The 27,821-nt window shown below is 53.4% G+C and overlaps 1 protein-coding gene across 5 annotated transcripts in view; it reads left to right on the forward strand.

Annotated features, from left to right (window-relative positions):
• Positions 1 to 27,821, forward strand: part of NUP210 (nucleoporin 210) — a 108,907-nt gene that overhangs the window by 16,484 nt on the left and 64,602 nt on the right. For all 5 annotated transcript variants that reach the window (XR_006214980.1, XM_042979607.1, XM_042979608.1 and 2 more), the window contains exons 2-13: positions 2,649 to 2,785; positions 4,494 to 4,625; positions 7,887 to 7,983; positions 11,489 to 11,639; positions 13,728 to 13,860; positions 18,960 to 19,118; positions 19,695 to 19,763; positions 21,990 to 22,096; positions 23,092 to 23,232; positions 24,115 to 24,252; positions 25,254 to 25,409; positions 26,905 to 27,103. Coding sequence is in view for 4 of the 5 variants with exons in the window: in XM_042979607.1 (XP_042835541.1) it covers positions 2,649 to 2,785; positions 4,494 to 4,625; positions 7,887 to 7,983; positions 11,489 to 11,639; positions 13,728 to 13,860; positions 18,960 to 19,118; positions 19,695 to 19,763; positions 21,990 to 22,096; positions 23,092 to 23,232; positions 24,115 to 24,252; positions 25,254 to 25,409; positions 26,905 to 27,103 (1,619 nt within the window). In the remaining variant the exon portion in view is untranslated. The remainder of the gene's footprint in view (positions 1 to 2,648; positions 2,786 to 4,493; positions 4,626 to 7,886; positions 7,984 to 11,488; positions 11,640 to 13,727; positions 13,861 to 18,959; positions 19,119 to 19,694; positions 19,764 to 21,989; positions 22,097 to 23,091; positions 23,233 to 24,114; positions 24,253 to 25,253; positions 25,410 to 26,904; positions 27,104 to 27,821) is intronic.

Genomic DNA, 27,821 nt, shown 5'->3' on the forward strand with positions numbered 1-27,821 from the left:
CCTAGGACAGTGCTGGGTGGGCACCCCTCCCCTGGGTCCTGCACGCTCCCTGAGCGCAACACCTTGTTCTCTGCTCTGCAGAGTGAATCAGAGGAGATCGTGCACCTGCTGACGATCCCCTGCTGGCTTGTCATGGCTCCCAGAATAAATCTGAGCTCTTTACTTGTGGCTCCCCGAGCCTCCCTGACCTCAGTTCCTGCCATCTCTTTGACCTCAACCCCCACCATCTCCTTCAAAGATTTTTTTTCCGGTTTTATTGAGCTATATTTGACACAGAACATTGTATTAGTTTAAGGTGGACAACAGAATGAGTTGATACAGGTGTATGTTGCCAAATGATCACCGCAGTACATCTAGCGAACATCCATCACCATACATAGTTACAATTTCCTTCTTGTGTTGACAACTTTTGAAATCTATTCCCTTAGCAACTTTCAAACGTGCAATACAGGATTGTTAACTGTAGTAACCATGCTGTACCTTGCATCACCAGGATGTATTTATTTTATAGCCAGAAGTTTGTACCTCTTGATTCCCTTCACCCATTTCCTCCATCCCCCTGCCTCTGGCAACCACCAGTGTATTCTCTGTTTCTGTGAGTTTGGTTGCTTTTAGAATCCACGTGTAAGTGAAATCATACAGTATTTGTCTTTCTCTTTCTGACTTACTCCACTTAGCATAACACCCTGAAGGTCCATCCATGTTGTCACCCAATGGCAGGGTTTCCTTCTGTTTTATGGCTCAGTAATATTCGTGTGTGGGGGGGGGGGGAGGGTGTGTGTGTGTGTGTGTGTGTGTGTGTGTTCCACATGTTCTTTATCCACTTGACCACTGATGGTCACTGAGGTTGTTCCAGTGTGTTGGCTGCTGTGAATAGTGCTGCAGTACTCACGTGCAGATAGCTTCTCAAGTCAGTGATTTCATTTCCTCTGGTTATATTCCCAGAAGTGGAATTGATGAATCCTACGGGACTTGTGTTTTTAGTTTTCTCGAGGAACCTCCATACGGTTTTCCACGGTGGCTGCCCCAATTTGTATTCCCACCGATGGTGCATGAAGGCTCCCTTTTCCCCACATCCTCGCCTTGTCTTTTTGATAATAGCCATTCTAGCGGGCGTGAGGTGATAATCTCATTGTGGCTCTGATTTACGTTTTCCTGATGATGCGACTCCAGATTTTGAAAACTGCTCAAGAAAGGCCATTAGCGGCTTGGGGTGGTGGTTAGGAGCACAGGCTTTGGCCAACGCCTCTGGTCTCCTGGAATGGCGTCCCAGGCCTCAGATCACACTAGTTTTTCTGTTCCTGGAGCCCTCCTGGCTGCTGCCCACCTCCGGGCCTTTCCCGAACCCCCCGATCTTTGTGTGGTCTTCACCGAGACGCCTTCCCTGGAAGCTTCCATGAGCACCCTGTCTGCAGAGAGCTGTAATGGCACATGCTCACCCAGCACTTTCTGTGGAGTCTCCTCTCTGCTCACCCCCACTACTTCTCATCCCACCTTGGCCCAGGAACTGTCGTCAGCCTGTCATAGGTGGGGAGCCGTGGCACCGGCCTTGGGTCACTCCCCCAATCACGCCGTCCCTTCATCCTGTCGTGGGGCCCCGTCTCTCCATGGGAAGCCATCTCCTAGATTTTGCTGGTTTATTTGAGCTTATCTGCCTTTCTTCTCGTCTTTCCCCTAATGGCACCTCTGTGTGCACTGGGACTTTACGATTGTGGTTGTCTTCACAGCTGGTGGTCTCCAGGTTTCGTAGGACCTGTTGGGGGGTGGCTAATGCTTGGCTGCTCTGTGCCAGGCCCGGCCCAGAGGTCAGCACAGATCCATGGTGTTTCCTCCTCACCTGACAGCAAAGGCAGTTTTCCCAATGATAGAGAATTATTTCCTTTTTCCCCCCAATGTTTATTTATTTATTTATTTTAATTTTTTAATGTTTATTTATTTTTGAGAGAGAGAGAGAGAAAGAGCGTCAGCGGGAGAGGGACACACAGAGAGAGACACAGAATCCGAAGCAGGTCCCAGGCTCCGAGCTGTCAGCACAGAGCCTGATGCGGGGCTCAAACTCACGAACTGTGAGATCATGACCTGAGTCGAACTCGGACGCTTAACCGACTGAGCCACCTAGGTGGCCCTCTTAGTGTTTATTTTTGAGAGGGAGGGAGAGAGAGAGAAAGAGAGTGAGAGGGCAAAGAGAGAGGGGGACAGAGGATCTGAAGTGAGCTCTGAGCTGTCAGCACAGACCCCGACGTGGGGCTCAAACTCATGAACCGCAAGATCATGACTTGAGCTGAAGTCAGATGCTTAACCAACTGAGCCACCCAGGCGCCCTGAGAATTATTTCTTCCATAGAGAAGTCTTATAAGGCTTGTAAGGTGTTCCCATGTGTTTGGTCCCCTGTTTGATTTGCTCAGTGTGTGTGTGTTCGGGAGGGGAGGTCCCATGTCCTTCGGTGGTCATGCTTGCATTAGAGGGGCCTCAGCCGGGCCCCCTTTCTCCCCTGGGTGTGAAACCCCCTGGACACCGCCCACCTCTACTCTGTGTTGGCGTCTGGGACGGGGCCCCGGATGGGGACCTGCAGCTCTGGCTTCTGGTCCCAGCTGTGCCTCTCGGGGTAGCCCCACCCCAGAGAGTGAAGTCTCATCTTCCTGCTGTAGGTCATCGACCCGGCCGGAGGTGGCCAGTATAGAGCCGCTGGGCGTGGACGAAGCACAGTGCTCCCAGAAGGCAGTGGTGCAGGCCCGCCTGTCCCAGCCCGCCCGCCTGACCAGCATCATCTTCGCCGAGGACATCAGTAAGAGCTCAGTGCCCTGGGACCCGTGGCGGGACAAGAGGCGGGAAGCACCCCACTGAGACCTCGGCCACACAGCCTGCCCGGGCCTGTGGCAGCGCTTCCTCTCTCTTTTGTTGGGTCAGAGGATGCTCAGGCAGGAGGAGAGGCCATGCAGGCAACACCCCCCCCCCCCCCCCCCCGCCCCCCGTCCCTCCCCCTGGCGCTGTGTCCTGTTTCCCCCCTCACGGAGGGAGGCTGGCTTTCCTTTCTTTAAAAAAAATTTTTTTTTAATGTTTTTATTTATTTTTGAGACAGAGAGAGACAGAGCATGAGCCAGGGATGGGCAGAGAGAGAGGGAGACAGAATCCGAAGCAGGCTCCAGGCTCTGAGCTGTCAGCACAGAGCCCGACGTGGGGCTCAAACTCACGGACTGTGAGATCATGACCTGAGCCGAAGTCAGATGCTTGACCAACTGAGCCATCCAGGCACCCCTGGCTTTCCTTTCTAAATTATTATTTGTTACCCAAATAACTCTTCAATGGGGGTTGAATCAAAACGAAGAAAATTGTTGTGATTCTTTTTGTGATTCTCTTACTGCCCCATACTTAATCGACCACATCATAGTTGTAAAATGCTTAGAAGACAATGCTATTTTCTGTCATGCTTTCTTCCATTTAACGTGATATGAAAAGTTTTCATTTTGATAGTCATTTTTAACAGCTGAATAACACTTCCCACGGGGGGTTGTCCTGTAAGGATCCTCTTATATTGGACATTTAGATTGTTTTCAGCTGCTTGTTTCAGTGTTATATTTATACAGAGAACAATTAAGAAAAAAATTTGTTTTAAATAGGCTCCATGCCCAGCATGGAGCCCAATGCAGGGCTTGAACTTAAGACTCTGAGATCAAGACCTGAGTTGAGATCAAGAGTCAGATGCTTAACCAACTGAGTTGCCCAGGCGCCCCACTTTTGGGTTGTTTTAAGTTATTTACTACCAAGGATAGAGTCCCAGTTTTACATATGAATTATCTGTAAGGATTTTGATGACTGCTTTCTAACAAGGTACCATTAACAGCGCACAAAGGGTTTTATATGGTGCCTGGAGAATGGTCAGAATGATTTTGTGTCACATGCTGTGATTTTTACACTGGAGAATTCTCCAGGCAATGCCATTTGTGTATCTTCTTTATGGGGCACGTAAAAAAGTCTGTGTGCTTGCTCACATAACCCATGTATTCGATAGTGCAGTTGATAGTCTGTGTAAAAGCACCCATGTAAACGCACAGACAGACTCAGGGCGCAGTTCCTGATTTCAGCGTGGGGACGAGCATTCAGAACAGCCTCAGCTTTCTGGATGCTAACTCCTCATAATGTACCCTGGTCATTTAACTTAGTGGTCACACCCTGAATAAAACTAGATTTTCTCGGAGGAGTTTTCTCGCACACTGCTTTAAATGCTGGTGCTCACGTTGGAGGAGTACGAGATGGGCACCCGAAATGTCTCTGAGCCCTTTCTGTGCACAGGTCCGTGCTGCCTTTTAGGAGGCCCGTGTGCTGGTCAGCGGCTTGGCTTCTGAGGGTTAGTGTGGTTCTCCCGGCCCCATTTCGGGGTGCTGGTTTTGTTGATTGCTCTCATCTTTGCCAAAATGCAAGAGCACCTGACCGGCGAGACCCTGGCGGTCAGGGCGCCGCCTTCTGTGCTGACTGGTCCGTTCCCGTCCCTCCAGCCACGGGCCAGGTCCTGCGCTGCGATGCCATCGTCGACCTCATCCACGGCATTCAGATCGTCTCCACCACCCGCGAGCTGTACCTGGAGGACTCGCCCCTGGAACTGAAGATCCAGGCCCTGGACTCCGAAGGTGAGGAGGTGCCCCTGCTTCTCTGTCCCCTCTCGTCTGACCCTGCTGTCCCCCAGGGAGGGCTGCCCCAGCCAGGATGGTGAAGCTGGCGCTGGGAAGACACCGAAGAGGTCGGGATCGCTCTGAGTGGCCCCCAGGCGCTCGGGGGCAGCAGGGCCATGGCCGTGCCTGGCACACCCCGGCCTCTGCAGCAGTGCCTGTGAGATGAGAGCTTTGGCGTTTCCTGGAGGGGGACTCTGCGCCTGTGCACAGGGTCATGCTGGGTAGAACGCGTCTTTGGGAAGCTGACATCCGGCGTCGTGGAGCTGTGGGATGGTGGGGGAGGGTCATGGGGTCAGTACGCTCTAAACAGTGGCAGTGTTCTCCCTGCCTGGCTTTGAGGGCCGGAGTTGGCTTCCTGGTCCAGACTGTGGGGCGCACGTGTGTGTGTGTGTGTGCGCATGTGTGCACGCCAGGAAATGTCCCTGTGCCGGCCTCTGCACCATCCTTCACTTTGTGTCACTGGAGTCTGATACTGGATTGTCCTGGGATTCTTAGAAGATCTGTTCTTGGTACCAAGTGGGCTGTGTTGGCTGTAGCCCGACCTCGTGGCTGAGGAGCAGAGGGAAACCTGCCAGTTGAGATTCCTATTGGAGAAACTAAGTCAGGCAATAGATGTCTTTCAGGCCGAGGGATCTCCCAAAAAACTTCAGCCCAGACCTTGGCGCACCTTGCCTTTGAAATCTTCCCTGACCATCTCAGCTGCCTCTGCTTTAAAAAAAAACAAAACAAAACAAAGAATTCTCTAGATTGGAATTTCCCAGCCCGGGTACTATCCACACTTGGGGCTAGATAATGATTTGTGGTCGGGGCTCCAGTACGTCGTAGGAAGTTCAGGAGCATCCCTGGCCTCCACCCACCAGAGGGAAGGAGAACTCCCCAAAGCTTCATAACCAAAAGTATCTCCAGCCATTGCCAAATGCCCCCTGGGGGTGAAATCACTGCTCTAGAGCATCTGACAGTTCCCTTGTTCCTATTTATTTATCAGGTAAGCCGCCTCACTTCTCCGAGCTGTTGTCTGGTCTGTGAAACTGAGATAGTGGTGTTTATCGGGGGGGTTGCAAGGATTTGGTGGGAAGTGTGTGCGGGGCTTAGTGCCGGGCGGCAGGTAGTGGTTCTCAGTGAGCCGGCGGCTGAGCGTTTCCATCTGCTGGGTGTCCTGCCAGGTGCTTCTGCCCCCGCAGCTCAGGCTGTGGGGGAGGGGGGAGGGGCACATGCATCTCAGCAGGTGCTGCTTCTCATCACCTTGGATGCAGGTGTGAAAGCGCTGCACAGCTGGGGGAACCGACCCCAGGGAAGGTTGGAGGCTGGTGCGTGGGGGACAGAAGTCAGGACAGTTTCTTAGGGACGTGATGTTTGACCGAGCCGTCGTTCTGAAGCAGTCATAGAGGATGCTTCGCGGGCTGTGTTCTAATAAAGCTTTATTTACAAAAACTGACAGTGTGCCATAGTTTGCCAAGCCCTGCTCTAGCCCACTCTGTTTTATTTCCTGTCTTATGTTGCTTAAAACAAAAAAAAGATTTATTTATTTTTGAGATTCCAATACCATGAAATTCATCCATTTAAATTTAAATTCATCCAGTTCATTTTATATGCTTTTAATATATTCACAGAGTTGTGCAACCGTCCCCACTCACTAATTTTAGAACATTTTCGTCACTACAGAAATGAAACCCAGGACCCAAGAACGGTTGCTTCCCATTCTTTCCTCTCTCCAGCCCCTGGCAACCGCTGCTTTCCGTGTATAGATTTCTCTGTTGTGAACGTTTCGTATAAATAGAATCGTACGATGTATGGCCTTTTGTGTCTGACTTCTTAGCATAATGTTTATCTATGTAGTTGCATGGATTTCCTTCCTTTTTATGGGTGAATAATATCCTGCTGTATGAATGGACCACATTTGTTTATCCATTCATTTGTTGATGGACATTCAGGTTGTTTCCACTTTTTGGCTGTTGTGAATAATACTGCTGGGGCGATTCGTGTGCAAGTCTTTATGTGGACGTAGTTTCTCGTTTCCCCTGAGTGTGTATACCCAGGGGTGGAATTGCTGGGTCACAGAGTACCTCTGTGTTGCCCTAAAAGTGATGGCAAAGGCGGCCCCGTTTTCTGGAGCTTTTGCTGAGCACTGTTTCATCTGGCTTCTAAAATCACATGGGTGGGGAGGGGCGGGACCCCTATGACTCTAAATGCCTTACCCTTTGCTCTGTAGAAAGAGCTTTCCTAGACCTCCGATGTTCTATTTGGGAGCTGGCAAGACAGGGAATGTAGATGAGGACTACAGAGTGGGGGTGGGACAACAGAGCATGGTGGGGACTGTGGCAAACCGGAGATCATGATCCCTTCTAGTGAGGCTGGGCCAGCCACTGGTTGGTCACCAGAGGGACGAGGGCCCAGGAGGCTGGATCTGCAGACTCTTCAAGAGAACACGGAAGTTGGATTTATAGGTTGCATTTCTTAACTTGAAACGGTGGGAAATACCTCAAAAATGCAAAAGAAGCATTGACTGGGTAACAGCAAAGCCACAGCTCCTAGGAGATCAGGCCTCGGAGTGACCAGTTTCCACCCTCTGCCCTGTTGCAGGGTTTCCAGGCGGGACCAGATCTGGTACTTAGACTAAGAAGGTCTTTATGGCGTGTTAGGACCCACACTGGGTCCTGTCTCCAAAAACCATCGCCTGGTCGCTCTGGCTGGGCTCCAATCGTCCTGACGTCCTATCAGAAGGCTCACGGGCAGCAAGCTGGCACTTCAGATCTCGGGCCAGCTGGGTGGCTTGCCACCTCCTCCATGCTGGGACCCTGGGAGTCTCAGCGCCTAGGTGGAGAGACCAGACGCTGCCCCTCATCCCCAGCTTCTTTCCCCGCAGAGGGAGGGTGAGGAGGAACCAATGGCTCAGGTCTCAGAGGCTGCGTCTAAACTGTAAAGTGCTTCCAGACGTGAGGGGTGATGGTGTCACGCACTTCACCGCGCCTGTCGTGAGCAGAGGCTGGAGGTACAGTGGGAAGAACACAGATGCTCACCTGAGACAGATTTGGTTCACATCCCAGCTTAGTCCCTCACAGTCACACGACCCTGGCCCTTTATGCCTCAGTTTCCCTTTCCTGAAATGGAGGTGTGACGCCTGCTTTGCAGAAGGTGGTGCTGAGTGCCTTTGCCCCTTCCCCTGGCAGCAGGGAGTTAGGTCTGATGCATTTTTTGCTCCCCCACCACCTGCTCTTACAGGGAACACGTTCAGCACCCTCGCTGGGCTCGTCTTTGATTGGACAATCGTGAAGGACACGGAGGCCAACGGGTTCTCAGACTCCCACAACGCCCTGCGGTAAGAGGCGCCCCACCTTTGCAGGGAAGCAGGAGGGGGGCCGTCGGTTGGCTGCATGCAGCTGGGGGCTTTATCGTCGCCGTCACCATCCCACCTTCAGCAAGGAGCCCAGGAAAGTTCCCGGGATGCTGGCCAGCATTCCCCATGACTGACTGAGGCAGGGCGTTTCGGCTCACACAGCCGTGCCAGAAGCTTACAGCCTCTGCAGCCTGCTGGGGCGCTCTCCGTGGGAAGTGGTCGAGGGGGCTGGGGTGCCCGGCTGTGAAACAGAAAACTTGTCCCAGGTAATGGAAGGCTGTCACGGGGCGCAGGGAACAGTGGCACATGGCCTCAGAGGGCAGCCCTCCCATGGGGATACGTTAAAGGGGAGACAGTTTTCGGCCAGGAGGACATTCCGGCAGTGACAGCCAGCCCTTCACAGGCGCAAGAGGCTGCGTCCCTCAGCGCTGGGGGATGCAGACGGGCTCCTTATGCGATGGGCTCGTTCAGGATCCCGCCTCACTCAGTCCCCCCACCAGCCACGTGGGCTCACATCCCACTGTTTTTTTGCGATTCTTCAGACCTAGAAACAAAGGTGTAAGCCACTTGTCTGGTTGATAAGTGGCTGGACCTAGAATTTGCACTCGGATCTACGCACATCTGCACTATCCAATATGGTAGCCGCTAACCCAAGCCAACCCTGGCTCTTTAAATTTAGATTCATAAAATGAAAACTCTCGCTCCTCAGCTGTACTAGCTGTGTTTCAAGCGCTTGTTAGCTATGCGGCTAGTGGCTCCTACCCATTGGACAGAGCAGGTGTGGACCAGGAAGTCCTGTTGGCCAGAGAGGTGGTGGTGCAGACCCAGGGTTGGGGTTCATATCCCCTACTATATACTGCTTTGCCTCATGCCTTATTAAGTAAAATTTCAAAGTCCCTCTTGCGGGGGGGAAGACTTAATTTTTTATTGTGACTAGCCAGTTATAACCTTTATTTTTTTTTTACTTTGTTTTATTTTGATTCCGGCACAGTTAACGTACAACGTTGTGTTAGTGTTGGGTGCACATGTAGCGATTCAGCCCTTCCGTGCCTCGCCCGGTGCTCCTCATGACAAGTGGCTTCCTGAATCCCCATCACCTGTTTCACCCGTCCCCCCGCACCCACCTCCCCTCTGGTAACCATCGGTTTGTTCTGTGTAGTCAGGAGTCTGTTTCCTGCTTTGCCTCTGTCTCCCTCTTCTTTTTCCCTTCCTTGGTTGTTTCTTAAATTCCACATATGAGTGAAGTCATACGGTATTTGTATTTCTCTGGCTGACGTGTGTCGCTTAGCGTCATGCTCTCGAGCTCTGAGGAAGACTTAACTAAAAAAGAAAACAAAAACTTGCCGTTATTTTCAGCCTACGGAAAAGTTGCAAGTACGGTACACAGAGTGGTGTCCCTGAGGCATTTGAGAGCAAGTTGTCGACCTCATGTCCCTAATTATGGACCGTGCACTGACAACCGCTAAGGACATTTTCCTGTGCATCTACAGGATGGTCATCAAAGTGAGGAGATTGACACCGTCTGCAGGCATCGGATGCCGGTCAAACCTTGGCGGTCTATCCCGATTCTATCCTTCGTGTGAAGCAAAGACCCCAGCCAGAGCCACCTGCTGTATACTGTCCGGTCTCTTAGTTTCTATCAGCCCAGGACAGTTTCTTGGTCTTTGTTTGGCTTTTGGGACCTTGGTGCTTGTGAAGATTATAGTCCAGTTATTTTGCAGAATGTCCCTCATTTCGGGATTATCTGATATTCCCTCCTGGTTAGACTCAGAGCTTTGCGTCTTGGGCGGGAATGTCACCGAGGCGAGATTCTGTATTCTCCCGAGTGCATCTTGTCATGACTTTGTGGGTCTGTCACCAACGATGTTCCCTGTTGTCACTTGGGCGAGATGGTGTCTGCCTGGCTGCCCCACTGTGAAGTCACTTTCTTACCACTTTGCAGTTAGTATTTTGTGGGGAGTTAAGGGTCTGGTCTTTGCTTTATACTTTTAAAAGTGCAGCTCTGGGCTTTAGGGAACATCTTGGCTTTGCTCACGCTTGTCCCCATGGCACACATCCTCCTGCCCTGACGCTGTGCGAGCTGGGCTTCCCTCTTGGGTCTGAGGTCTTTTGGGAAATGGGGCCCTCAGGCTCTGTCTTCTGAATGAGCTCTGGAATTTCTGGTGTCTCATAAAGCCGGGCACATGGGCTGTGCATCAAAGAGACCTGGATTCCAGTCCTGGCCCGAATCCTGGCCCGGTCACTTCCTGCCTGTGGCCTTAGTCAAGGAACGCAACCCATCTGGGCTGCGGCAGCTCTGTGGGTTAGCATGCTGACTGGTATTCAGAGCCCCTCTCTGGGCCTGACGCCCCAGATGCTCAGAGAACACTGGTTCCCTGCCCCGTTCTGTGCCGCCAGGTGCATTTCCCGTCAAGCCCCCCGAACTTCCAGGCACATTGTGACCAGAGTGTCCTGGGTTTTCATTACATTCAGGATGTGGGGTGCCTGGGTGACTCAGTCGGTTGAGCGTCCGACTTCAGCTCAGGTCACGATCTCACAGTCCGTGAGTTCGAGCCCCGCGTCAGGCTTTGTGCTGACCGCTCAGAGCCTGGAGCCTGTGTCGAGGTCTGTGTCTCCCTCTCTCTCTGCCCCTCCCCCGTTCATGCTCTGTCTCTCTCTCTCTCTCTCTCTCTCTCAAAAATAAACATTAAAAAAAAATTTTTTTTTAATTTAGGATGTGACACCTAGTGAAACCAGGCAAGGAAATACATCACAGTGTAGTGCAGCGCCCGGTGGGTCTTGGGAGAATGAAAGCATTTCCAGGGGATGCTCTTGTTCAAGTGGAAAGGCAGGCTGACTTGTAGATCACAGGCTGCAAGAGAGAGACTGTATGGAAAGGGTCCCTCAAGCCCTGCTTCCAGCCTACACTGCAGGGAGGGTCACCGCATCCTGACTTCTCTCCTGACCTGGGGCTTCTCCCCACAGCCCAACCCCCAGAACAATAAGATGGGTGTGATCCCCTCGTCCTGACACCTGAGGGGGGGGTCATTGAGAATCATTTCCCAGCGATAGGAGCTGGCCCAGAGGGGTGGATAGAATGGAGCAGGGAGCCCTGGGAGGCTGGTGGCTTGGCTGGCACCACCCCGGCTGGCTCTGTGGTCGTGGGTCCGCTTGTCAGTTTCCATGGACCTCACCTGCCACATCTGTGAGAGAAGCATTTCGACTAAGCAGGCGGTCCTCCTAATTTGGTGTTTCCCATAACCACATGCACATTTTGACACAAGGCAGATCGCCAGGCTTCGTGTAGACAAAGACCTGGGCCAGGGGCCAAGAGTCTGCATTTTTTTCCAAGGAGGTTGGCAGTTCCGATGTAGGAGGTTCAGGGACACATTTCTAAGCAACGCCACTCCCTGTTAGCTCCTGGCCCTCCTAGAGGCGCCGATAGATGGTGAATATGTTAGGGTCTTTGGTTCCACATACCAGGTCTGATGACACATTCCCTTTCCAGAATCCTCACATTCCTGGAGTCCACATACATCCCTCCTTCCTACATCTCCGAGATGGAGAAAGTGGCCAAGCAGGGGGACACCATCCTGGTGTCCGGGATGAAGACTGGAAGCTCCAAGCTCAAGGCGTGCATCCAGGAGGCCGTCTACAAGGTGGGGCCCTGGGGCTGGGGAGGTGCCAGGCTTCCTGGGGGGACACCAGGCCGGCCATGCCGCTCACACCCATGCACACATTTAGGAGTGGGAATGAGTTGCTCTACTGTGAAGGCTTCATCGTTGGTGCCATGGGAACTTCAGGCTGTAGTTCTATATTTCTGTTTCTTTGGTCTGGTTTTTTGGGGGCCACAGCTTTTGAGAGAGGTAGTTGGGGGAACTGGAGTACACCGTCCCCAGAGTCACAAAGTAGTTGGGCCGTTGTCATTTTTTTTTTTAAGTTTATTTATTTATTTTGAGAGAGACAGAGACAGCACGAGTGGGGGAGGGGAACAGAAAGAAGGCAGAGAATCCCAAGCAGGCTCTGCACTGTCGCACAGAGCCTGACGCGGGACTCGAACTCGTGAACTGTGAGATCGTGACCTGAGCCAAAACCAAGAGTCGGACGCTTAACCGACTGAGCCACCAGGCGCCCTGGTCCATTGTCAGTTTTGAGGGAGACCAGGAGCGGCAGGATTTTCATTAACTAGCAGATTTTCAACAAATACCCACCTGTCCCAGTAGAGGGATGCGTCCAAGAATTTGGGGCTCTGAAAAGACTGGGGGCTTCCTGGTGTCCCCCATGCTGTTTCTTCTTGGGTCCCACTTTGAGCCCCGGGACTGGTGGTCCCATCTGTGGAGGGCTCCCCACCCCACCCCACCCCACCCCATGTCTTTCTTTACTTTCTAAAGCGGCAGGTGAGAGAACTCCTCCTGATTCACTCTTTTTCATGGTTTAGCCAGTAGGCTGGGGGTCCTGGGGAGGTTTAGAAGCACGGGACATGCCATATCCCAGGCGTTATCCTGTAGCACCCTGCAATTAGTATTTGGAGACAGTTTGCCTCCGTTTCTCGGAGCCCCGGCCCAGCCCACCCCACTGCTGAGCTGGAAAGGCACCCTTGTCCTGCCTGCTGTCTGTAAGTGACTTCTCTGCCTGTCGTGCTAGAAAGTACCGCCACCAAGCCCAGCCCAAGGCCTGTTTTTTTTTTTTCTTTTTTGATGAGTCAAAGATACTATTTAAGCTAGCATTAAGTGACGAAACCTGTAAGATGTTACAAATGGGTCAAAGGAGAATCCCAAGAATTTAGAAATGGAAGCAGAACTTGTCAATATCCACGATATCCACGGGACGATGGGGCGCCTGGGTGGCTCAGTCGGTTAAGTGTCCGACTTGGGCTCAGGTCATGATCTCGCGGTTTGTGGGTTCGAGCCTCGCGTCAGGCTCTGTGCTGACAGCTCGGAGCCTGGAGCCTGCTTGGGATTCTGTGTCTGTCTCTCTCTCTGCCCCTCCCTGGCTCACGCTCTGTCTCTGTCTCTCTCTCAAAATCAATAAATACTCATAAAAAAAAAATCCACGGGATGAAAATCAGCCACATCTCCACCTGAGACAATGTATTTGCATTTCTGTGGATGAGAATTGTTTCCTTTGCCAAGTTTTCTCCGACTGGAAGAGTTGCCAGCAGATCAAAGGCGGTGGAAGGTGCGGGCCCCCGCAGACTGGTAACCGGAGGGGTGCGCTGGACTCGAGATGGGGTCTTTCTCCCGTTTCAAGTCTCTCGTGCCTTTTCCTGGTGAGGAGGTCGCAGCGTGGGGTGAGAGGTGGGCAGGATGGGCCGAGCACTCATCAGGGACATGCATCTCTGCCCCTTTTCAGGTTTGCCAGTGGCCTCCCAACCTCCCTGGCCTTTGGGTTTTTGCGGGGGGAGCCCCCGAGCTCCTGTTGGCCACAGTGTCCGTGGATCTCACTCCTCACTTTTCTTTCCATTTAATTAAGATTGTACCCAGAGCTACAGTGTGCGTAATGTGAGGCGACTTGCTCGGTCCGTGTGGCAATGGCCACTGAATACGTGCCTGCTGTTCACACCGGTTCCCCTGGGGGTTCGGGGGACTGAAGGTGTGGGGCTGGGAGCATTGCCTTGTTTCTGTCTCCCTAACTTCTCGGTCCGCACACGAGCATCCTGAAAAGTTCTAGATTCTCTTTCTCTTGCCCACACTGCTCTCCGTTCCCCAACCTCACCTCACCTTCCCTGCCCTCCTCCGTCTTCCAAGCACGTGCACCCTGCGGAGGTCAGGCTGCTGATTTTGGAGAACATCCTCCTGAACCCAGCGTACGACGTCTACCTGATGGTGGGGACCTCCATTCGCTATAAGGTGCAGAAAATCAGACAAGGAAAGATTACAGGTGGGTCGCTGACTCTGCGGGGGAATCACGGCAGAGGCTCCCCTTTTTATTATTGTGGTAAAATACACATGGCATAAAATTTCCCATTTTGATGCTTTTTAAGCGTTCAGTGGCATGGAGTACACACGTGTTGTCGTGCAACCATCACGACCATCCGGCTCTGGAACTTTTTTCATCTTCCCAAGTTGAGACTCTGTTTTCATTCAACACCAACTCCCCATCCCTCCCGCCTCCCTCAGTCCCTGGCACCCACCATCCTCCTTTCTGTCTCTGTGGATCTGACTTCTCTAGAGACTTCCAGGAAGTGGAATCCTACCATATTTGTCCCTTTGTGACCGGCTTATTTCACTTAGCCATGACGTCCTCAAGGCTCGTCCTTGTTGTAGCCAGTGTCCGAATTTCCTTCCTTTTTTAAGGCTGAAGAGTAGTCCACTGCATGGGTGTTCACGTCTGTTGAATGTTTATCTCCATTCACCTACTGATGGGCACTTACTGCTTCCTTGCCTTGGCTACTGTTAGTAAAGCTGCTATGAGCACAGGAGTGCAAATATCTTTGCGAGATGCTGTTTTCAGTCCTCTTGGGTGTGTGTCCGTCCCTTTGTTTTCAGAACGTCAGGAGCTGTGAACCTCACATGGGAGTGAGTCTTGCCCTCGGCCTGCCACTGAGTGCCGGGCAGCCTTGGCAGGCCACTGTCCCCCCTTGGGGCTCAGTTTCTCCATCAGAGCCCTTGAGGCCTTTCTGTCTGTGCTGTGAGGGTAAAACTACTTAACGGATGTGCATTTGTTCTGGAAGTTCTAGACGGCCGTGGACCTGGGATGCATTTTATGTGATGAGCATTCTTCATGCAGCACCAGTCCTCCTAAGAATTATTACTGTTATTATCCTTTTTTAAAAACATTTACCCATGTTTCATGGTCAGAGCACAGGATGTTAAGATCTTGGGCACAGGAGTGTCACCCGTCCATCCGAGGGCTTTGATGTGTGTCTGCGCAGGTGCCTCCCCTAGATTGGAGGGTCACTCTGTGATGTGGGGTGCATAGATGCTTCAGTATCCAAGAAATTTGGGTTTTTGTGGCATAGATGGGGTCCTCAAAGAGACTGCCTCACCTCAGAGCAGTGGATCCGGTCAGAAGCCACTGTGTGGCTCTCTGCCCTCAGACCACAGAAGCTGAGAAACCAACCCCTTCTGCATAGGACGCAGGGCGGGGCCTGAGGGCTGAGCCCCAACCAGGGAGGGTAGTGAACATGGTTAAGGGTGGATTATTTTTTTAAAAAATTTTTTTATGTTTATCTAATTTTGAGAGAGAGAGGGACAGAGACAGAGCATGAGCAGGAGAGGGCAGAGAGAGAAGGAGGCACAGAATCCGAAGCAGGCTCCAGGCTCCGAGCTGTCAGCACAGGGCCCGACGTGGGGCTCGAACCCACAGACCGCGAGATCATGACCTGAGCCGAAGTCGGACATTTAACCGACTGAGCCACCCAGGCACTCCAATATTTACTCATTTTTTGAGAGAGAGACAGAGTGTGAGCAGGGGAGGGAAGAGACAGAGGGAGACACAGAATCCGAAGCAGGCTCCAGGCTCCAAGCTGTCAGCACAGGGCCCGACGTGGGGCTCGAACCCACGGACCGCGAGATCATGACCTGAGCGGAAGTCGGACACTTAACTGACTGAGCCACCCAGGCTCCCCAAGGGTGGGTGATTTAATTAAGACGTCTGAAGAGCTCACCCTGAATGAGTTCAGGGGCCATAGTTCAGGGGAATGGCACATCCCAAGTACCCAGGAAGCTTGTGGGTTTAGTGACTACTATAGACATCAAAGAATTGGAACACACAAGAGATACCCCAGGACCGGAAATAGTCATGTTGCCTCCCTTTCATCAGTGAGGTAATGAGATGGAAAATTCCTCCAAAGATAAACACACCTGTGTGATTGAGGGTTGTGGTTGGCACAGCTCTGGAGAGGATTCCAGACAGATGCCTTGAGAACTGAGCCAGCAAAGGCCTACCGTGAACGAGTCATATAAACGGAAACTCTGTCCATTCATTTTAGATGAATTTGTTGTTTTTTTTTTTAATTGAGATATAATTCACATCACTGTCATCCGAAACAAGTTGACTAGACAGGAAAGCCAGGACTGATGGTGTTACAGGGGACATGAATTTCAGCCACTGTCTGTCTTGCATGACATCCTGCTTTGGCTCGGAGAATTATAGGTTAGAGGACAGTCATGTGGATTTATTAGCATGTAGATAATTGTAACCCCAAGTTTATTCTTTCTGGGTTTTTTTTTTTTTTTTTTTTTTTTTTGCGGTTTTCCTTCCTTAAAAATATAATTATTTTTTCTTCCATGTTTCCCTATGTCCCGCCTCTCTTTATTTGGGGACTTGCTGTCTTGCAAGCCCATTTATTGAGCACCTACTGTGTGCCGCAGCCTGCTGGGTGCTGTGTGTGCGGCCCAGGTCCCTGCCCTCCTGGAGCGCACAGCCCAGCAGTCAATCCAATGATTACCCTGCAAACATGTTACAAGCGGGGGCCGGTGAGGGAGGAGAGGGGCTCTCGGAGCTCATGACAGGAGCCTCGGTGTTGCCTGCAGACCAGTGGGGGTCGCAGGCCTCTCCCCTCGGTTCTCCACCCTGTTGGTGTTTGTGTTGCTTGCAGACCTGGCTGGCACAGTAACCACACCATCAGACAGAAGAAACCCTAGAAAGGACAATGCTGACTGAGGGCAGTGGAATAGTGGAAATGACTGAGCTAAAATGCACTGAAGCTGGGAAAACCAACCGCATAGACAGGTGTCTGTGTCCCAGGTGGTGAAGGACTTGGAACCCAGCACACCCTTGAGCTGTGCTTCCCAGCACTGAGTCACACGGGCTATGTGAGCAGGTGCTGGAGTTGGAGGCAGGGGAGTGAGCCCCCCATGGTCATGGGCTCAGGCCCACTTCCCCAGGAGCTCCGTGAGCCTACACGGGGTGGGTGGATTAGGAGCATGTCTGGAGCATTAGACGGGGTCCGGAGGGGTCACAGAGCCTGTCTCCTAGAAGCATGTGGGCCTCTTGGCTTACAGAGGGGCAGCCTTTGGGGATGGCCCTTTCCCCTCTGCAGACGGTAGACGGGCTGGTCTCGTGTCCCAAGAACAACCTTCCTATGTTTCCAGACAGATAGTGACCCTTAGTATTCAGTGCCTCTTAGAAGCAGCTGGTTCTGCGTTTGTAAGAGGTGTTTAAGGAGTCAGACAAGCCCCTTATTTTCGTTGTCTTAGGCTTTTGTAAATACGTCGTCGTGCAAGATCTTGTGAGAAGCAGTATATTCCCTTCCCAAAATGGCCTATTCGTTTGGAGAACTTTAAATAAGGGAGGGAGCTAGTGCTTCATAAAACAACATAAAGTAATACTGCTCTGTTGAGCAGCGGCATTATTTTATCATGGCATGGATCCTTGACGTGCTGCTGCTATTTTCTGAACATACGGTCTGCAAGCATCACAGCCCAGCTTGGCTGGGCTTCCCCCAGTTAGAGACAAGAAATGGGCTGTGTGTTCGCTAAGGGATTCTCAGTTCTAGTGTGCACTGGAATCCCCTGGAGAGCCTGTTCAAACTCTGAGCACTGGGCCCCCAGAGTTTGATCCAGAAGTTCTGGGCTGGGGCCAGTCATTTGTAGTTGGCAGGTGACGCAGATGGTCCAGGGACCACGCTTTGAGAGTCTCTGCTTGAGAGCAAGTTCTTGGGGGCTTACTGGAACACACAGAAGATACCCTAAGACTGGAAATAGACCAGTTGCCTCCCTTTTAGAGTTCCCATTGGAATCCTTGGGAATTCTGAAGGATGCTCGAGCTGCAATTCCTCCTGGTCCTTGTCCTGGATGCCTCCTGGGGCAAGGCCCTGAGCCGGGGCCCAGAGATGAACAACAAGCAGGGATGCTGTCAGCGGTTCTCTGCTTTCTTTTCTCTCTTGCTGGAGGGCGGGGACGTGGCAGCACCTACAGGCTCCACGGGTGGGTTGCTGGGTAGGAAATTTGATGGGCCAGGAAGAAGTCATGGGAAAGTGCTTGTGGTCTCTTTGGTTTGAATCCCAGCTCTGCCGCTGCCTGCTGTGGGACCTCCGGCGGGCTTCTTGTCCTGACTTCTGCAGCACCACCACCTTGAGGGTGTGGGCATCAGTAGTGCCTGTTTCAAGGGTTGTTGTGGGATAAAATGGGGTAATGTGCACATCAAACACCAGGCGCAGTCCTGCCACATCTCAATTTCGTGGTCAGTGGCAGCCATTTGTATCAAAAGTGCTCGTGGTCACTACCGTAGTGTGGAAAATGGATGCAGGGGTGGTGGATTTTGTGGAACCCCTTATGTCCTTGGGGAAATTGTTTTTCATCCTGGTCCAGAATGAGTGAGTTCTCTTCTACAACATGACACAGAGAGGGGAAGCATTGATGGATGGGCAGGATGGCAACAGAGAGAATTCTAGACTGAGCTCCCAAAACCCGGTAGGAAACCACGGATTGGTGCCTTTTTGGAAACTCCCAGAGGACGCACAGATCCAGTGAGCCCCATGCTGGACCCTTAGTGCAGTAATAGAGTTCATTTAACTCCTGTTTGCTGTAAGCAGTCTGCAATTGGAGTCGGAAGCCGTGCTTAATTAAAAAAAAAAAAAAAGGCAGTTTACAGCAGTCACTGAAAAACTGATTGTCTCTGAAAATTCATGGAGAGTGTCAGCTTTCTCCACAGGCATTGAGCATAATGTTAAAATTAAAAGGGTTGATAAGATATAACACTGTATGTTAACTATACTGGAATTAAAAAAAAAGTATTGAGAAAGCTAAGCAAAAGAAAGAAATAGGAAGGAAGGAAAGAAGGAGGGAGGGAAGGAAGAAAGGGAAGGAGAGGGAAGGGAGGGAATGGAGGGAGGGAAGGAAGGGGGGGCAGAGAGGGAAGGAGGGAGGGCAAGAAGGAAGGAAAGAAGAAAGGAAGGAAGAAACAAGGAAAGTCCGTCCGTTAAGCAGCAGCCCTGGGAGACGCTTCCAGGGATTTGGGGCGGGACTGCCACATTGGCTACTAACATTTCCTGTCTTTGCTCTTGTCTCCCCTTTTTGACTCCGGGTGGTCAGAGCTCTCAATGCCTTCCGAGCAGTATGAGCTGCAGCTTCAGAACAGCATCCCGAGCCCCGAGGGAGACCCGAGCCGGCCCGTGGCTGTCTTGGACCAGGACACGTCGATGGTCACTGCAGTGCAGCTGGGACAGAGCAACCTGGTTCTCAGCCACAGGAGTACCCTTTTCCCTGGCCAGTCTGCAAGTGCATATGTGTGCCCCACGCGGGATATCTGCTGTTGGGAAGCCCTTTTTCTCCCTGAAAGCTTGGCTAGGCTAAAAATAATCCTGCTTTCCCTCAAGGTCTGACAATCAGAAGGAACCGAAATAGCAACACGGCCGTGTAGAATTGCTCACCTCGGTGGGTGACTCACCGGAGAGGCTCCCCGGATGGGAGGTGGTGGCAGGAGCTGAGCCGTGCTCCTCGCCTCCGGAACCGTCTTGGGCGTGGGTAGCCTCATCCGAGGGGCCTGGCCGCGGCTGTTTCCACACTGGCACATGGGTTTTCCCTGTCCTAGACCTGCTCCCGTGGTCTCCAGTGTCTCTTGCAGAGATCTACCTTTGCTCATATAGGAAGTGTGGGCCCTTGGGTTCTGGAAAACGGCCTTGTTCTATTTGGCCTCAGGCGAGCAAGCTTTCATCCCCTCTCCTTTGCCTGTGATGTCTAGATGGTAATCAAGTCATCCAAGCCAGCTGAATCCTGCCAGCCAGTCTGTTTTCCTTCCTATGTTTTGTTCCTTAATTAAGAATTCAGGTATCCGCATGCAGGGTGCTTCTAGGTTACCCAACAGCACCATCTACGTGGTTGAACCTGGATACCTGGGTGAGTTGGGTCATCGTGGGTCCCCCTGGATGTTGTTTATTTATAGGAGTTAAAAAATACAAGTAAAGGGAACGGCTCCCTAGAAAGTGCTTCAGTCTGGCCAGCTCTGCCAGTCCTTGTCCGGCTGCTCCCTAGTCCTTCCCCCACTGATGCACAGACAAGCAGAGGGTAGGCCAAGGTCAGGGTAGGCGACCGGCTCAACAGAGACAGAAATATTTCGGTCGAGTCAGTAGGGCTTTGTCCCTTCCTGGGTTTTATTCCAAGCCTCCGTCCAGACCTGACCGTGGCTGTGGCCATTTGGAGGTTGGGGGCCCCAGTGGGCAGCACAGTTACAAAGGAGCCCCTAAAGCAGTGTGGCACTCGGTAAAAGTCTCAGTGGGGAGGAAGGGGAGGTGTTTGACTGAGGGAGGAAGGGAGGAATCTGCACTTATGGAGGACCTATAGGGGCAGAGCCGGGGCCCAGGGGCTGCCATAACTGACCGCGGCTTGGCAGATGTCCGCGACACGTGTCACCCCTGGTCACAGTGACGGTGCTTCCTTTGTGTTTCCTCGGAGTTGACTCCTTGTTGAGCGTACCGAACTGGTTCAGGCCAGACAGCACTTGACTGACACGCGGCAACCCCTTAGGTCCTCTTGTTAGCCACCACATGAGCTTGCTGCTTGGTGCGGACCCCAGCTGACCGTGCAGTGACACCTGGCAGGGGAGCCCTGTGTGTCTCAGGGACTTCATTTATTCAGAAAGGTTTTCTTGGTACCTTCCCTCAGTCTGGCCTCTGCTGGGCATCGGGGCTCTGGAGGGAGGAAGCTTAGGTCCTCGCGCAGGAGAGACCAGTGTGAACGGATGGTGACAGGACAGGGGTCCAGAGCCAGTGGATGTGAGTGCAGAGGAAAGGCCTCTGGGAGATGATGTTCGAGGCAGGCGTTTCAGAGGGGCTCCTTCCGAGGCAGGTCAGCCCGGGCGCAGGTGTGGTGAGAAAGCGCGTGGCCTCTTGGGGGTCAGCCAGCAGCTGCTGTGGCCCCGAGTGGGAACACAGCCGGAGGCCTGGGAGGGAGGGCCGCTCAGTGCCGGGTAGAATGCTCAGTGCCAGGTCTCAGAGGGAAACCCTGTGGATTCAGAGCATTACTTACTGGGGATTCAGTGGGTAGAAGTCCTGCGGATTAACAGCATAGACTCACAGTGGATTCAGAGGTAGACTCACTTTGGATTTGGATCATAGACTCACTGCGGGTTCAGACTGTAGACCTCCTGTGGATTCAGTGTAGACTCCCTGCGGATTCACAGTGTAGACCTCCTGTGGGTTCAGTATAGACTCACTGCAGGTTCAGAGTGTAGACCTCCTGTGGATTCAGATGTAGACTCGTGGAGTCACAGTGTAGGCCTACTGTGGATTCAGATGTAGACTCCCTGCGGATTCACAGTGTAGACCTCCTGTGGATTCAGTGTAGACTCGCTGCGGGTTCAGAGTGTAGACCTCCTGTGGATTCAGTGTAGACTCCCTGCGGATTCACAGTGTAGACCTCCTGTGGGTTCAGTATAGACTCACTGCGGGTTCAGAGTGTAGACCTACTGTGGATTCAGTGTAGACTCGTGGAGTCACAGTGTAGACCTACTGTGGATTCAGTGTAGACTCGCTGTGGGTTCAGAGTGTAGACCTACTGTGGATTCAATGTGGATTCAGATTCAGATTCAGACCTACTCAGATTCACAGTGTAGACCTCCTGTGGATTCAGTGTAGACTCGTGGAGTCACAGTGTAGACCTCCTGTGGATTCAGATGTAGACTCCCTGCGGGTTCAGAGTATAGACCTACTGTGGATTCAGTGTAGACTCACTGCGGGTTCAGAGTGTAGACCTACTGTGGATTCAGATGTGGATTCAGATTCAGATTCAGACCTACTCAGATTCACAGTGTAGACCTACTGTGGATTCAGTGTAGAGCATCCGTGGACCGTCCGATCAAGTGTGAGTGAGCCCTTGAGCAGCCAGTGAGGGATGTGCTCAGGTTGGTCCTGGGCATCTGAGAGATCACCTCAGGTTCTGAGGGCTCAGGTTGGTGGTGGGCGTCAGATCTCACCATGATCAACAGCTCTTCTTTCTCCTCAGAGGGGAGCAGGTTGTGAGCGGCTGCGGGGCCCTGGGGCTGATGGTGCCTGGTACCATCCCCTTCCTCAGCTGCATGCCCCTGTGGTCCGGGTGGTCAGGCTTTGTTGCTTGCCTGCTTTGTAGGGTTTGCCGTCCAGCCTGGTGACAGGTGGGTGCTGGAGACGGGCCGCCTGTATGAAATTACCATTGAAGTGCTTGACAAGTCCGGCAACAAGGTCTACCTGTCCGACGTGAGTGCCTGCCTCGGGGCCCGGCGGGGTGTGGGACGCGTCTCCCAGAGCAGCGCCCGAAGCAGCAGGGCCCCCACGCGGGCAAGCTGAGTCCGGTGATTCCTGGTGGTGCTGCCGGGTCCATGGGAGACAGCACCGTGGGATCCCGGGGGCCTCTCAGGACGTTGTGAGCCTGGGAGTCTGCACCCCTGGCCCTCTCCCTGTAGGGCTGGAGCGGGGAGAGGAAGCCACAGGCAGCACAGTCCAAGGAGGCGGTGACGGGAAGCAAGCGTTGTCTGCCAGCTGCCTTCCTGCTCCCTTGTCATTAGCCTGAGACTTTACCTCACTCTGCTGAGGATGCATCTTTTCCTGCAGGGCCAGGAATACCTATAACTCTGTCTGGAAGTCCCAGGTGACCAAGGCCAACATCCCTTAGCTTTCTGGCTCTAGAAAGGAATGGCAGACGTAGGTGGGGGGAGAGGAGTCTCGGCACGTTTTGTTCCTTCAGGAGAGGTTTCCAGGATCCTCAGTTGGACCATCTGGGACCTTCCTGGCGGCTTCTGAGGTTTGAGAAGAAGGAGGCAAGGTTCCCCCTTAGGCAGCTTTGCAGGTTATTGCTTTCTTTGTGTTATTGAACAAGGACCCTGACGATCACCCTTTTTTAGGGGTGAGGGGGGTCAGGCTCTCGTGGATATTCACGACCTTTTTTGTGGTTTGGTGTTTAGTGGTTTCTTTGCTGGGACCTCAGGGTCTGAGAAAACTGACATGGGCTTGAGCACCACTGGGTGATCACAGCAGGAGCGCTGGGTCCCGGGCCCTGCGGGGAGGGTGGCCTGGGAGGGCTCCAAGGCCAGAGTGGTCAGAGCTCAGTTCTGGGGCCTCGCCCAGCTCCTCTGCTGGTTTTGAGGCCCCTGGGCCTCAGGCGGCCCCGTGGCCTGACCTCGCTCCTTTCTTGCATTCTGACTTCCGGACTCGTCCCAGAAGCGCCTCTCTCACCCATCCTGCCCCCCTTCCAGAATCTCCGCATCGACACCGTGTTACCTCCTGAGTTCTTTGAGGTGCTCGCTTCTTCCCAGAATGGCTCGTACCATCACGTCAGGGCGACAAAGAAGGGCCAGACGGCTATCGAGGCAGCCCTCACCTCCGTGGTGGACCAGGTGAGTTGGCACCTCCCTCTGTGTTCACCCCCTGCGCCCTCCCAGGCCGGACATGAGCTCTGGGAGGCCGGGGACCCCCGGATCAGCCTGGTGTGCTGCTCTCATGGGTACCGTGAGGGTCGCCTCCGTCTGGGCTCTCGAGGGCTGTCTGGTGGTGGGGCTTGGGGCTTTCCCTGTCCCCCGTCCCCATACTGGGTGCCCCTCTTCCCCTGCCCTTTGCCAGCCCCTGTGAAGGTGAGTCTGCCCTTCTGGGATTGGGGCAGAAACCCTGTTGGGGAAACCACACTGGGCCCGTGTGTCTAGCTGTGGTACAGCCAGGAGCCAGGAGCATCCCTTTGGCCGTTTGGCTGCTTGGGTCCTTCCAAGTCCTTTCATTTAAAAGGCCGGTCAGTTTTAGGTGTGAGCAGGTTTTTACTGATTGGGAAATTGGCATGGGTGACGGGTGATCTCTTCCTACCCTGCACAAACCTGCCCCGGACCTGGAGGAGGCAGCTAGAGGCAGCAGAGAGAACGGCCTGGGGGTTAGACAGCGATTCCTACCAGTCTCACTTCAGCTCTGGGGGTTTTGGGCAAGTTGCTTTCGTGCCCCATGTCTCAGTTTTCCTGCCTGTAAAGTGGGATAACCACATCGTCCCACCTGGGGTGCCGTGAAGATGAAGTCAGGCAGCATTTACTTGAGTGGCTGTTACAGAGCCGTGGAAAGCTGTCTCCATGGAGACAGAGGAGGGTGGAGGGTATCCGGCATCATCCTTCCTGCTCCCCGACAATCACAAAATCTCCTTGTGACCTGATCTCCGGGGAGGGGTGGGGGTCTGCTTGGGTGCAAAAACTTCTGATGACCTGGTTGTCATGGTGACGTGCAGCTCCCTCACCCCCTTGTAGGATGGAGGGGTCCACACGTTGCGGGTACCTGTGTGGAACCAGCAGGAGGTAGAAATTCACGTCCCCATCACCCTCTATCCGAGCATCTTGACGTTTCCGTGGCAACCAAAGACGGGCGCCTATCAGTACACAATAAAGGTAACTGACACCCCACATCTGGGTTCGCTCCTTTGGGGGTTTCCATGGGATTAGGGCTTTTTGTCTATTCTGTGTCTTTTACTGTTACCTTCTAGTGGTTGGAGAGAATTTAAAATCGGGGAGTTTTTATGCTTTTTCTACTTTCTGGGGTGTCCGTCACAGCGTCATATTTTGGCAATCAGAAAAAAAAAAACAAACGCAGATCAACAGACAAGGAAGCATAATAAAGAAAGCCTCGAGGGCACATTCAACTTCAGCATTAGTTTTTGTTAAAAAATAAAATAATAATGATAAAAAAAGGTTGTTTTCCAAAAGCAGTGTAAATATCCTTGGAGAAGAATTTGAAATTCAAGGCGAGAACATCTCTAACTGTCACCTATCAAGTGTTCTCGGTCTTTGATATGCACGCGCCCACCTGGCCTCAGTCAGCGGGCACTGACCGACTCCCATGGGAGCTCGAGCCCCGGTGGCCAGCACTGTCCCTGCTGTCTCCCTGGCCGTGACGACTGTCACCGGCACCTGCTGCCTGTTCACTCAGGTGTGTCCCCGTCCAGGGCTTGGGGTGCTGGCCTCCGATGTGGGGAGCCACTGGACTGCCTGTACTTCAGGGGAGACGGCTAGCAGCAGGAGGGGTGTGTGCCGGGAGGGAGCCTGTGCCTGGTTGGGGAAGCAGCTTCCTGGACCTTGCCGTGTGGCCCAGGGTCCTCCCACTCGGGTCTGCGGGTGCCGCCAGGTCTGGGGCCAGTGTCACGGGCGTGTGCGTGTGTGTGTGTCGGCCACAAGGCCCCCACAGCATGAGGACTGGAAATGAGACCCGGTAGAGAGAGCGAGGTGGGGAGGCGGCCTCCAGCCGGGGGTCAGCTGGTGCTGCAGGTGGTGAGAGGCCGCTGACCGTGAGAGTCAGAGAGCGAGCGTGAGTGTGCGGCAGGAAGAGACGGACAGAGGGAGAGAGAGAGCGCGCGGGCAGGCAGGCGGGCTGATGCACTGGTTTTCCTCCCCAGGCCCACGGCGGGAGTGGGAACTTCAGCTGGTCTTCGTCAAGCCACATGGTGGCCATGGTCACCGTCAAGGGCGTCATGACCACAGGCAGTAACACTGGACTCAGTGTGATCCAGGCGCATGACGTGCAGAACCCGCTCCACTTTGGGGAGATGAAGGTGAGACCTCGGGGCCCCGGACAGCTTGGGGGCGGGGTTGGGGGTGGGGAGAGGTGCAGGACGGAGGTCTCCAGCCCGCCTCCTCACATCCAGCCTTCAGGCTTATTCAGAAGCACTTCGGCCCTCAGTCTTGGACTGGGTTTTGGTGGCCGGCAGGGGGATGGGGGTCAGGCCCCAGCCCCACTCTTGAGGAGCTCAGGTCACAGCAGGGGGATGGGTGTGATGTCCCCCACCAGGCAGGGGATGAGACCAGAAGGGGCAGGGTCAGCATAGTGAGAGTTTCTGGAAGGGGGACCAGGGAACACAGAAGACATGAGGTAACCAAGGGGCCATTCTAGAAAAGTCCTCAGACCTGAAAGGAATGAAACCTCCAAGTCAGAAGTGCTGCTGAGCGTTGGCAAATTCATGGTCAAAGGGAGGTCCCAGACTCCGTGAGACCTGGCTCTGACTCATTTCCTTCTCTGTACTGGAGCCCTGCACCTGGCTGTTGACCCCAGGTGGTGCAGGACCAGCTCACGTGGCGAAGGCCGTGGGTGGTGGGTGTGAGTCACTGCCACCCACCTTGGCCTCCTGACTTCCTGACCCTGACCCCGACCTCCACCTACCTCTATGACTTCACTTAGGCAGAAGTCAAAGCTCCTTACACAGCGTGTCCAGTCTCAACCTGCTCGTATATTATTTGGGACGTGGATGGACAGGTTGTCCTGGTCTTTATATCTGCATCCACATAGATACACACACACACACACACACACACACACACACCCCTGTCTAAGGATCGATCTCATTCTCACGTAAAAAGGGTCGTAACCGAGACCCTTTAGCTACAGCATGATTGTCAAATTATGGATGAACTGTGACCACTGTCCTCCTCCCCCTGAGTTTCTTTAATCTCAGTACACGTGCTACCTTTCATCCAGTTGCTCAGCAGCCTGGGGATGGTTCCTCGAGAGACTGTGTAATGGCCCCAGAGGCCAGGCTGCCCGGCCCAGACCCACCGTCCAGGTTTTCTCAAGTAGAGGTGGCTAATAAAATCTTAACAAAGGGCCTGAGAGCACTGAATGAATTAGCAGTGTTTTTAGAACAGAACCTGGAGTGTGACAAGTTTTGTTTTATAGAAGTGTCATCTGTGGGTGATGATGCCTCTCTCACCCTGTATTGTGGCCTTCTTTATATTCCTCCAGCAAGCTGAGCTGGTACGTGGCTCAGGACCTTTGCACCGACTGTCTCTGCTTCCCGGAATGTTTTCCCCCTACACTTCTGTCTGGCTGCGTCTGACATGGCTCTCAGGTCTGAGCTCCTGGGTCACCTTATCAGAGCGGCCTTCCCTGACAGCTCTGTCCCCCAATTCACTGCACACACCTGTCCTCCCAGCTCAGTCTCTTCACTGACGTGTCCTCAGTGCCCAGTGCACGGCAGCTCTTAGGAAACACTAGCACATGCCCTTCCTCTCCCGCGGAACCCGATGACCTCAGTCCACGCCACTGTCCCACAGGTGTACGTGATCGAGCCCAGCAGCATGGAGTTCGCACCGTGCCAGGTGGAGGCACGCGTGGGCCAGACCTTGGAGCTGCCGCTGAGGATCAACGGCCTCATTCCTGGTGGGGCCGACGAGGTGGTCACCCTGAGCGACTGCTCCCATTTCGACTTGGCGATCGAGGTGGAGAACCAGGGCGTGTTCCAGCCACTCCCAGGTGAGCCAGCACTGATGAGGGGGCACCAGACAGAATGCCTAAGTTCTCAACAGGGGCTGCCCCCGATTGCCCACTGGAGGGTTTGAGACATCGGGGCGGGGGGGGGGGGCGGGTCATAGCACGAGGAATGACATGTGTCCCCTTGTCCACCATCAGCAGTGGTCTGGTCCGGCTCCTGCCCATCGTGTGACCCACCCTGTCATTGGGCTTTGGGAGCCCTCAGTTGCCACATCTCTAAAATGGGTGTCATCTTAAATAGAATCACATGTCCTCGTGCCCATTGCAGTGCCTGGATTTGCAGTAGGTACTCGGGATACCTGTCGGTAGGGATTTTGGCTGGTGACAGAATCCTGACACCTTGGTGGCATGAAGCGTGTCCACCCCTCAATGCACATTGACCTTTTCTCTTTGGCTTGCCCCACGGGGCTTCGGTGGTGATGTCGGTGGTAATGGTGGCGGTGGCAGTCAGTTTAAAGAATGTCAACCCCACCAGGTGCAGAGTAAGCACTCGGCGTGTGTGTGTGACTCATCAGACTTCGTGGGAGGGCGGGCTGTGGTTGGCCCACGTGTCAGATGAAGAGACAGGGAGCTGCTCTTCACTAGCTAGCTGCTCAAGGTCACACAAGGGCACAGGTGAGGGAGGGATACAGACCTGGGTGTGTCTGACACTGACCGTGGAGCCATCATCCCCTGAGAGGTGGAGACGGGGCAGCGAGGG

The sequence above is a fragment of the Panthera tigris genome, chromosome A2, assembly GCF_018350195.1.
Source record: "Panthera tigris isolate Pti1 chromosome A2, P.tigris_Pti1_mat1.1, whole genome shotgun sequence".
NCBI classification, from domain to species: Eukaryota; Metazoa; Chordata; class Mammalia; order Carnivora; family Felidae; genus Panthera; species Panthera tigris.